Raw genomic sequence first — 12,031 nt, forward strand, 5'->3', positions numbered from 1 at the left:
GATTAGCAACTTTACACCCAGGAATGCCAGTTTAATTTAATTGTTCCACAATCCAAGATTTAATATGCAAATATCATTTTGATACAGAACAGTGAATTTAACAAAGTGAGGAAACAAATTCAATATACAACCAGGCTGCCTTTTCTGAACTGTAATTATATACAATAAAGAAGCTGGCCGAGTTACCCCCCCCGCCCCCATTATTGGGATAGAATTATATTAACATGAATCAGAACAACTGTAATTAAAGGTTGAAATTTTTAAACATATTCCAATTAAGAGTGTAAATAGCTGTACAATTAGAGTACTTAGTTAAAAAAATCATACCTCAATGATCTTCTTGGCCTCTTTGTAATTTCCTGTTTGTAGGAAGGCGAAGAAGAGATCATATAGCATCGTCATTTCACCTTGTTCCTGGCTCACAAAGTTCATTGCTAGAGAGTAGAAGAAAAAATATAAAGAAACACAGTATCACTTGAAGTTCTGGAGAAATATAAGAAAACTTTAAAACAAATATTTGTAGTAACTTAAAGGCCAGCACTGTATCAACCAATTTTCCATCACATTCTTTATCTAACAGCATACATTTATGACAGTAAGTACCTAAGACCAGCTTCAAAGAGAACTGGTGAGGATAAGGGGGAAAAACTCATAAAGGCAGATTACCAAGAAGCAGAGCAAAAAATAACAGAAGGGCAAGTTTCCAAAATGAACAGTTGTTAAAATCAAGGATACTGACAGCAATGAAAATCTACCTGATATTGTCTTTTTTATTTTAGAAGTATAACAAAGTTCCCCTAGATGTGCTTCCCTTCCTGTAAAATTTTCTCTTCACAGTGATGCATTGAGATTAAATAGGCAAAAGGGGAAAAGCAACTACAGCAAGATATTGGAGGTGACCAACCTTTCTGAATTAGATCAGTCTCGCCTTTCTCTATCAGTTTACATAAGATATCATGAATCCTTGGTAATACTTTATACTTTTCATAGCAGTTGATGGAGACTTCAAGAGCAGCACCTAAGTCATCCCTTGGAAACATCAAAATACAAACAATGAATAAAATATATCTAGATGCACAACGACGAGCAGTCAACATGTACATCACGGAGCTTTAAAAAAGCCAAAATGGAAAAAGAGAGAAACAATCCTTATACAGTATAAATAAACGTTCTGAGTACAGACATCGTTAACAGTTCCCTATTTTCCCTGCTTCATCTTTCATTATTTCACTTGCTAAATAGCACTTTTTATTTTTATTTTTTTTAAGTTGGACATGAAGCCCAACATGCGGCTTGAACTCATGACTCTGAGATCAAGACCTGAGCTGAGATCAAGAATCGGATGCTTAACAGACCAAGCCACCCAGGTGCCCCTAAATAGCACTCTTTAAAAAAAGTCCAAATAAATGAAGGCATTCTCTGAGATTATTATAAATAAAATCTGATTTCAGGGGCGCCGGGATGACTCAGGTGGTTGACGGTCTGACTCTTGGTTTCAGCTCAGGTCATGATCTCAAGGTCCTGAGACTGAGCCCCCACATCAGGATCCACACTGAGCGGGGAGAGTTGGCTTGTCCCTCTGCTCATGCTCACGTACCCATAAATAAATAAAATCTTTTAAAAATCTGATTTCATATATTAAATTGCAATAAGAATACGTTATTTCTAACAAGGACTACTACCAAATATTTTTTCTAACTACTTATGTGTGTTTACAGTCCTCAATAATTCTAGATTTGGGAAGCATTATGAAATGTCTATCAGTAGCTACCAAGGAATTTTCAAGTACTTTCAACTTTATCATCCTATTTTTCATACTGCCACCTCTCCAGACAAGGAGGAAATAACTTCAGGATTCATATATACAGAAACTTATTTGTGGCTAAAAACTCGGACATTCTTTTTTTTTTTTTTTTTTAAAGATTTTATTTATTTATGTGACAGAGAGACAGCCAGCGAGAGAGGGAACACAGCAGGGGGAGTGGGAGAGGAAGAAGCAGGCTCCCAGCGGAGGATCCCAATATGGGACTCGATCCCGGAACGCCGGGATCACGCCCTGAGCCGAAGGCAGACGCTTTATGACTGCACTACCCAGGCGCCCCAAAACCCGGACATTCTTAAGATCAGTGAATTCTAGGAGAATCCTCATTAGAGGGCAAGCTTTTAAAAATTATTTCCAGGGGTGCCCGGCTGGCTCAGTCAATGGAGCATGGGACTCTTGATCTAAGGGTTGTGGGTTTGAGCCCCATGTTGAGATTACTTAAAAGTAAAATCTTAAAAAAAAAAAAAAATTATATCCCATTGGAAAGTCAAGGTTTCTCTTCTGTGGTAATGATTAAAAGACGTATTTTCATTAAGTCAGAATTTCTTAAACAAGAGTGTGGAAATGCATCCTTGTGAGTCCTCAAAAACTACTTTTTCCTTTTAAAAGGAAAATGACAGTATGAGAAATATGTAAGACCTTGGGAAAACTACAGAAATCATGTGATCCAATTCTACATGCCACCCTCCTTTATTTTTAAATAGATGAGGAAATTAAGGTATGTGAAGATCGAAGGATTAACCTAAGGCTACCAGGGTAAACAGAGGAAGGCACCGCCTTCCCACGTCCCGCTCTCAGTTGACTCCATCTAAATACGCATTATGCTCTAGTGAAAACACTGCTGCCGGTTTAACCTTATCAGGTGGTATGATGTGGAATAAGAAATTAAAGATTTTTGAAAAGAAAGTATGAAATATAGAAAAGGGACGCATGGTTAGTGACAGTTCATAACAAGCTCTGCGGAGAAAACACCTTTCTCTCACATGCAATAGTTTTCAAAAGGAGGAAAGCATTTTTAAAATTTCTGTTGAAGCCCTAACATTTTGGTCCATTATACAAATGTTATGTTGCCCGAGACTGAATTACTATTTTATCTAGATTAAGATTTTAAGCTGTACTGAAAGGAAAATACCACGAAGAAGTGTTAATTTTATTGCAATAATACTGACACAGTGAAAGCGAGCCGATCCTGCCAGAGCTCTACCTTATCCCCTTCCTAAGCCCTGTTTACAGTGCATCTTCTGGCACCCCACAGAGTCATTTGAATTTTTGTCATTTGGGGTGAAGACTAAATTACAGGTTAATTTCAAAACCGCAAGTAGATGTTGCAGGCTAGATTACTGTCATGCAAGAGAAATGCTACAGTAGCTACCACATATGATATAAACCTTTATATAATCAGTATTTCCTCTTGCTTCAGACACAAGTTCGATTATCAGCTTTCTACTATTCCAATTAACAAAAAATTACTAAAAATATTTTCAAAAGAACAACTAACACATACTGATTTTTTTTTTGAAGGAGTATGATCTGCTTTTTCAGATCAATTCCCAAACTAGAACAGTATGTCTCAACTGTATTTCTCCTACATTAGGTCAAAGCTATCAATAAATGAATGAATAATTGTTCTGTCAATCAAAGAGACATGTTAATAGTCTTTGGTCTCCAAATATATGCTTCTGAAGATTATACATGCTCAGAACAACAACAGAAAAGACAAGAATAGTAAAATGGAAATAATTCATATATTTGTTAGTAATTTTAAGTACCACTGTCACTGCTCTCAGGTTGCCAACAAAATGAGTAAGAAATCTACAATGAAACATTTCATACAAGTGGACTGATGACAGAAATGAACGAATGAACTGGGGAGGAAAAAAAAAGGAAATGAACTAATAATTAGTCCGTTCTTCTCAATCCCTATCATCTACATTCTGACTTGTGCCTGGATTATGTCATATTAAAAGGAGATAAAGATGTCCATCTTTCATGTAATATGATGTCTTCATTAATCTTCCCTACTAAAGCTTAAAAACTTGGGTGATGAAAATGAAAAATACGAAAAAGTATCTAAAATCGACACTGCTATGAAAATAGTTACATACTCACAGGACCTTTGAATTGCAATCCCACTTTGATAAGTACTAGCTCGGCTATAGCCCTGTGATAAATTTCCAGAAGTGGTGATAAAAAGCAGATTATGACAATGGCTGAACTCAAGGAACCTGTGGGTTCCCTCCAGTTCTAATTCTTTAATGTGAGGTTCTATGAATTTGAGCTTATTAGATTTCATCAACTCAAATGTTTCACACTGACAGAGAAAATCATCACGTGAAAATACCACTTCTACTAGGTAAGATGAAGTCAGCAAAAATAGCAAAATATCCAAAGGAAAAAGGTGGAAACTGCTTTATACCCGAGATGTTGGGATAGCACTTTACCACAGCGTACTTCTAGGTGCTGTGACCTAAGATGATTCTGTGATTTCCTTTCTAGACTTTAAAACACTACAGCTGATTAAAAACCCTCCTCTAAAATAACAGTAATGTTCTGAGGAAATCTTATTGATAACATTAACTCTGCATGCAAAACAACTTTTGATTCTATGCTGACTTCACTATATATTCATAATTCTGAAAGCTTTATATACACACGTGTCACAAATTTTTAAGCCCATTCCTGATCAAAATTTAGCCACTGCTTTCACAAACATCAAATAAGGCTAAAAGAAAACCAACTCTATAACATATTGGTATCTATAAAAAAAAAAAATAGGCAAACCCACTATGGCTTTTTTTCAATGACTAGACCCTCCCCAAAATATTTCAATGAAGTACATAAAATAATTTTCATGAATGAAACTATATACCCTAATAAGCAATCATTCAAAATTTTTTTGATTGATACAAATTAATATAAGCTTTATCAAAATTCTGTGAGTCTATTAAGGCAGAACAGAAAAAAGGAAGATTCTAGAATTCTAAATGTTAAGAAAACATATATATCATTGGCTGAGTCCAGTACGTAATTTGAACAACAAAAAGGACGTTTTATTTATTGGGGTGGCTGGGTGGCTCAGCTGGTTAAGCGTCCGACTCTCGGTTTCAGCTCCGGTCATGATCACGGGGTTATGAGACCCAGAGCCGCATCAGGGCTGAGCACAAAGTCGGCCTGAGAGTCTCTCCTTTCCCTCTCCTCCTGCCCCTCCCCCTTGCGCTCTCGCGAGGTCGTGCCCTTGCTCTCTCAAATAAATAAATCTTTAAAAAAAAGGAGAGTTTTATTTACTAACTTGTATGGACTTGGCCCATATTAAAATATAGTCTAGAATCTCCGATTTACTTTTTTAAGGGAACATGACCCTATATCCCTCTACAAACTGTAATTTTGCGTTATTTCATGGAGGAACATCTAAAACGGCGAGCTTGAAGTCCATACGGCAAATGTGATACCACCTTTAGCTTTAGTCATTACTGATGGAATTAAAGTATGCCATAATGTCACTGACAGAAAAACACACACGGACATACATTCATATGAGGCATCCACTGATCAACTCAAAGACACCAGGAAACAAAGCACTCCTACGTCAAATTTCTCACCATCCCTAACTATAAAAATCATAGATGCATTTCACACACCCTATACTATTAGAACAAGAATGACTAGTGACAACTATCTATTCACCTATCAGTAGCTTCAAATTTAATCTCCTTATAGTAACTTACTTTCCAATCCAGAGAGTATACTTAATTTAAACCACAAAAAATTGACAAATATTGATTTTTAATTGGAATAAAGTGCTTCAACATTACGCATAAAGTGTTAGTGAAGTGGCAATTTACCTAAAGGGATTACTGACTTGAAAAGCTCTCAAAATCTGAAATCACTAGAGAAAAGGGGAGTTTGGGGAAGAAAAAAGTTTAAAATGAGGGAAAAAAACACTTCAACACTCTAAAAACAAACTATTCTATAAATCTTAAGCAGTTGTTCAGTGTGGAGAGAAATCAATTCAAGAGAAACCGGCATCTTCGTAAAAATTATTCTGTTAAGAGAACCAGCCTTTGAAAGAGCTAAATGTTTTTTTTTCTGTTCATCATCTATAAATGAGGAATCTTCAAGGAGACTGGTGTTGCAATTACAACTAATCCTCCCCAAAAAATTAACTGTGTTGAAGGCTTTGTAATTTCCCTAGGTACAATTTAGCTGTCACTTACTTTAAAATTTACTCAAACATGCGTTCCGAACAGCACTAACTTCACATGTCAAGTGCTTTCCAGCCAATTGAGTCTAAACTGGAAGTCGGTGTTAAACAACTGAATGATTAGACAAGATAGCTCATTTCCCTGCTCTTTTGTTCAGAATAAAATGCCACATTTACATTATCAGGCTCAACAGGATTTTCTGACAGAGGCAGAAAAAACCCTACTGAACACTGTCCGTACTAAGCACATGAAGCCTGTCATTTACCAATCATCCTTCAAAAAGCAATAGCCATGAATGTAACTTAATTACGACCCAATGATCCTTGACGAAAAATCATCTTATCACTGTCCTGTCCCCCTAGGGCAAATGAACCACTTTTGTCCTTCGGCACTGATGATGCTAAATTCTTAATTGCAATAATGGAGTAAAAGAGCCAAACCTCCTTAATTTCCTTTCAGCACATAAAGAGTTTTACTCTGGAAGGCAAGCATTCCCATAAATAATAAAAGTATCCAGTACAAATGAAGATGCTAAAATTGAAGGGGAGTGTGTATGACAGAAGAACCAGCATTTTAAAAAGTATATTTCCCATTTATGCAACATTTTAAAGTGCTACAGTGAATTTTAAAACTTTTATGATTATAGGTTCATCTTACAGAAACTGTGACCTTTATGAAGAACTCAAGATTAACTTAGCAAGAGTTCTGGGAGGATTAAATATACAAAGTCCATGATTCACTTAAATGAAATGCATGTAGGCATATACAGATTATAGCACAAATCAGCACAGAAAAGTCCTTAATGGAAAGCAGAAATTAAAGCTTCTTTGATCATTTGCACTAAATAATCCAGTTAAACAGCTTCAGATATTTTTCATATGCAATGAAACCAAAACGGATAAGCTATAAGACAAGTGAATCTGAAACTACATCATACAAATTTTTATGCTTTTAAACCTAATGGCCCAGATTTTATTAATTTCATTTCCTTTACCATAGCATAAAGACTAATCAAAAGCTCTTATAACCTATTTTAAAGCATTTTTTTCTTCCTTAATATGGAGGACCCAGATTGTCTTCCAGAATCAGGCACGATTTCAATAAAAAATTTTAAGTAGTTACCAAAAAAACGTTTCAAATACCATTCATTTGGACTACATGTAGACATGTGGCTTATAAAATAATCCTAATGTAAATGAAACACATGAAAGTTTTGTTCAACTCTGCATATCTTCCCATTTAATACAAGTATTATCATTTTAATAAATAGATTAGTTTACCAACTTCTTTACAATTTTGCAAACCTGTTATTATTTTGTATTTTCCTCTGCAAATAAACAGAAACAAAATGTACTGTTTTCCACACCCATAAAGCTTTTTGTACATTTTCCAAGTAACAAACTGAGACAGGATTACTTTCTCCTGTGTTTTATTTACTGCTGGAAAAGTCAGTCTCAAAATTAAGATCTTACCGAATCTTAAAGATCATCTTTCTAGAAAAACCCAATCTCATGGATTTGTTCCAGAATTACAATATTTAAGTGACCGTCTCTTTAGAGTCTTTGTGGTGACATTCCAAAAAGATGCTTGTCTTTGAATGAAAAGATGAAGATTTTGTATGATATTCTGAAATGCATTTCATACTTTTATCTCAAGTCTGAATAAATAAGTCTCATTCTCTAGATGAGCTCACACCTGCTGAGGTCAATTACATGATATTATTGAAGATTAAACATATTTAATCAAATCAAATACATGTGGACTTTTTGGCAGGCTAGTTTAGTTAATCCTTGTACTGCGCTTGTCATGATTCTGAATTAGTTATCTTCCATCAGTTAGGGAAAACACAACTGAAAAAAAGTTTTCGAAGACATTTTTTCCCCCAACTTAGCCCAGACTAGAGGTGCTACTACTGTCTTCTGCTATTTTATAAACATGAAATTTCCTTTACCACCTCCTCATTATTCTCATGACTCTAAAACAGTCAACAAAATCTTCTTATTATGATAAATTGAAAGATCTTGCCATGGAGACTGCCTTTGCAAAGCAAAGATAGCAAAAAAAAAAAAAAAACTAGGCAAATCAAAATAGTAGGTAATAATTTCTCGATATATCTGAAAGTAGAAAGAAATCACAAAAGAAAAGATACTAATTTAGATTTCTCTAGACCAATTAATAGAGACAGCCACATTTTACTAAGACATACAAATCTCTGACTATACAATCAGAAACACGGAGCATGCTCCAGGTTAACATATGAACCCATGATATTTCCATTTTCCTGTGGGTAAGCTCTCCTTGGTTCATGAGCCCCATCTGCAGACCTCTTTTAGAAAACTTTCATGTCGTCTCTGTCTTCAAAGTATTTCTATTTGTAAGATACTTTTCTACCATGGCCTCGTTTTCATTGTTAATTATTTTATTTTTGCCCAGTAGTAGAGGAGGGCCTAATTCTTCTGGGCACTGGGCCCATTTCTTTCAAATCCCTATGTAGAGCTCCACATGCAATCTGCAGAGATGGGTCTTTCAAACAATCAAAAAAATTCTAGTAGGAAGCATATTAATTATAGGATTTCTATATATAGTTGGCTGTGAACATGAGAACTCAGTAACACAGTAATTGTTTGAATCACTACTTCTTTAAAAGGATGTAATGCTGAGATTGTAGAGGTTAAGCTCTGGCCAATCATCTAACTTGATGAACTATTTTTCGATTGGATGGCAAAGAAATTATTTCATCAAACATATATGTGGATGTATCTGTGTGTGTATAAATATGTATACCCACATTTCCTAACATGGAGCTGAGATGATTTTTATTCCCCATTTTAAATTCAATACTTAACCATTCATTATATTCAATTAATTCTATCCTCTAATAAATAAGGAAAAACTACTAGAAATTTGGGAAGAATATGAGAACCATTAAGAGATACCTTTTACTTTTCTCCTGGCATCGACAGGGCCACATCCATACTAAAACCCGAAAAATCCCACACATTCGTCTTGATGAGCACTGAGCAGTGTAAGTGTTGAATCACTATATTGTACACCTGAAACTAATATAACTCTGTATGTTAACTACACTGGAATTAAAATAAAGTAAATAAAATCAGAAAATCCCAATCACAAAATAGGCGGATTAAAAATGGCATTAAGCCATGAAAAAGATGACAAAGCGGAAAGAGCTAGGAAATTAAAAAAAAAAAAAGGGAAAACAAATGCAAAAAGAAAACAAGATAATAAAGGGTGTTTAATTGCTTAATGGTCTTACTCAAATGTTTCACTCATTACAAGAGAGTAGGGTTGGTTTTTACGATTTGAACTACAAATAATATCTTAAATTAGGCACCAACTTGAGCATTTCAAATGTAAAAAATTTCAAACTCCGGAAACCTCACCGTTATCAACAAAATTAATCTTTCTCCCCCAAGGCACAGAGACATCTTCTAGAGTATTTATGGAAGCTGGGCTCACTGTATTGGCACATGCTATTAAAATCAAATACCACATGGAAAAACGGAGCACTGGAGAGATGCTGCTGCGTTATTACCTGAATGACAGTCACGATGCATTATCAAAAGCCCCAGAGAACCCTTCCTTCTTATATTAATAATTAACACCTAAACGGCTCAAAACTGGGAAAAATTAGATTCAATTTCATGTAATATCATCATATGCTCCACAAAAAAATCACCCCAGACCACTCCATTGAGAAGCAACCCACAGGACCACACCGGGCTGCTGGTCATTTTAAAGGTCAACCGGTCCGTATTAAGTCCTCTTATTCCGTGGCAAATAACCTCCAAGGCTTCCAAGCAGCACGGGGTACTGACAAAATATAATCCTCAAATGATCAGATTCATTATTTTAATGCCAACATTTAAAACACAAATTTCAATTAACTTACTTTTCCAGATACAGAGTGACCAACGGGGAACTTAAGGAAGCAGAGGGTTTTGCTAACCCTAGAGTCATGATGGCTTCATGCAATTGTTCCACTGTTTCGGTTTCACCTCTTAAAGCTGCGCCATTAAGGATGTGGAAAAAGGACAAGACTGTTGCATCTTTGATAAGAACATCCTTCTCTTTCATCTCCTTTAGAATGTTAATAGCATCTACAATGAAGTAACACAAAAGACCCTTAGGTAATTTCATGTAGGGAAAACAAACTGCTATTAAAACAGCATTTCAAGCCCAGCAGGAATGTAAATTCTAGTGTATAATGCCGATTTCAAGTTAATTACTACTTGCATTTCTAAACGAGACTACAATTATAAATCCACAATAGCATGGTTTTATCATTTCCCTGCAACTTTGACTACAAATTATAGATAGGGACTGTGTGCCCACTCTGCACCACGTAACCCTGTACGGTCTGCCCTATAGCTGTAAGATCCTCCTAAATGGATGCTTTTATCGTTCAGAGCTAACATCTGCTAAATCACATCATTGTTTCTTCAGCAGATGGCTTGTCAGGAGGCCAGATAATAAAGATGTGTTTACACTGTATATACAGCCAGACTAATGGTCTGATACCGATAGGGCCTGTTTGCTATGTCGATACTAATTAGCCAAGCAGAGCCAATGAAAGCTTTCCAAAAGACTGCATGTTAATACATTAGATTCATTAAGCTTCATTAGGAAGGCAGAAACAAACATTTTAGGATATGGAATAAGTGCATTTTTTATAATGTTGTTCTTAATTATGGCACAGACAAAATGTTTTGACCGCTTTACAAAAAGTGATTTTAAAAAAGCAGGCTAAACCTTATAAAGAGTTTTCTCTGTTAGAAAGACTTCCAAAAAAAAACAAAAACAAAAAAAAACAATCCAACGGTCAAATCAAGTATTTTCTCCACATATTTTTCACTGTAAAATTTTTTTAAAAATCTTCTCTAGAAACAAAAGGAAGAGAGGAAGGCTAAAAAAGGAAGTTTCAAAATAAAGCTCAATGAGAAATGTAAGAAACAAGCAAACAGTAAGAACACATGATCAAGTGTAAGTAATAAGGCTTAGCATTATCTCAACAATGAGAAAATTAGAGCATATCAGCCATATAATCAGCGAGGTTTTCTCTGCAAACTTCTAAATAAAAACTTCCTGAAGTATATATTTTTGGTAATGTTATTAAAAGTTAAAACAAAGACTACAGCAAAATTCATATTCTTAAATAAAGGTTATGTTTATAGGTTTTATGTTCAGCCTTCAGACGTTCCTAAGCAAAAACAAAGCCATTAGTGCAGGCATATCAGCAAATTGTGCCATAAGTCATGATCTTCAAACTCAATCCAAACAGCAATGCTAATAAAAACTAGCTGTAGAAATGCAAAAAGCACTGAGCTGTGCAAATGTAAATGACAAGCTTGCCAATCCATTAAAACTAATGGCCTACACTGTCCATGCAGCTCTGGATGGATTCACATGCAAATTTGTATGCAAAGTGTTCAAGCACTTTGCAGGACATGATATACCATTAATATCAATTCGCATGTTATTCCAGTGGCAAGATACTTGCATCACATAGTTCCTTTATGTACCGAGGCTTACCTTGGAGCTTGCCATGTTTTCCCAATACTTTTACAAGGCCTACATATTTGCCGGTGTCCAGGACAGCAGATGAATCTAAACGGTCACTAAAAATTAAAGGCACATTTATGTTAAAAGTTGACTGACTGTGAAAACAACTGCAATAGCCATTTTGTCCCTTTAAAAAACGGATCAGTTGTTCTGAATTGTTATTAACATAGGCCTCTACGTTTCAGTGAAGGTTTATTTTTAAAGCCATATTCAAATTCACAGATAATTATATTCAAAATGACAAAAGAAGTAAAAATCTAACACTACACATATACTGCATCACCCCATCTGCAAATGATACAAACGAAGGAACTCTCTTGCTTCACAGCACTTTAGGTGACTCTAACTTTGTCATAAACACTGAGATACTCAAAAGGACAGATTTTTAATTAATGACTCCTATCAGAATGGGAAACCAAAGATACCT

At 35.3% G+C, this 12,031-nt stretch overlaps 1 protein-coding gene across 1 annotated transcript in view; it reads right to left on the reverse strand.

Annotated features, from left to right (window-relative positions):
- LRPPRC (leucine rich pentatricopeptide repeat containing) overlaps positions 1-12,031 on the reverse strand; it is a 106,847-nt gene that overhangs the window by 43,364 nt on the left and 51,452 nt on the right. The window contains exons 22-25 of the mRNA XM_026486834.4: positions 11,575-11,660; positions 9,935-10,142; positions 905-1,029; positions 328-434 (exon numbers count right to left, since the gene is read on the reverse strand). Of these exons, the coding sequence (XP_026342619.1) occupies positions 328-434; positions 905-1,029; positions 9,935-10,142; positions 11,575-11,660 (526 nt within the window). The remainder of the gene's footprint in view (positions 1-327; positions 435-904; positions 1,030-9,934; positions 10,143-11,574; positions 11,661-12,031) is intronic.

Source organism: Ursus arctos, unplaced genomic scaffold (genome assembly GCF_023065955.2).
Source record: "Ursus arctos isolate Adak ecotype North America unplaced genomic scaffold, UrsArc2.0 scaffold_8, whole genome shotgun sequence".
NCBI classification, from domain to species: domain Eukaryota; kingdom Metazoa; phylum Chordata; class Mammalia; order Carnivora; family Ursidae; genus Ursus; species Ursus arctos.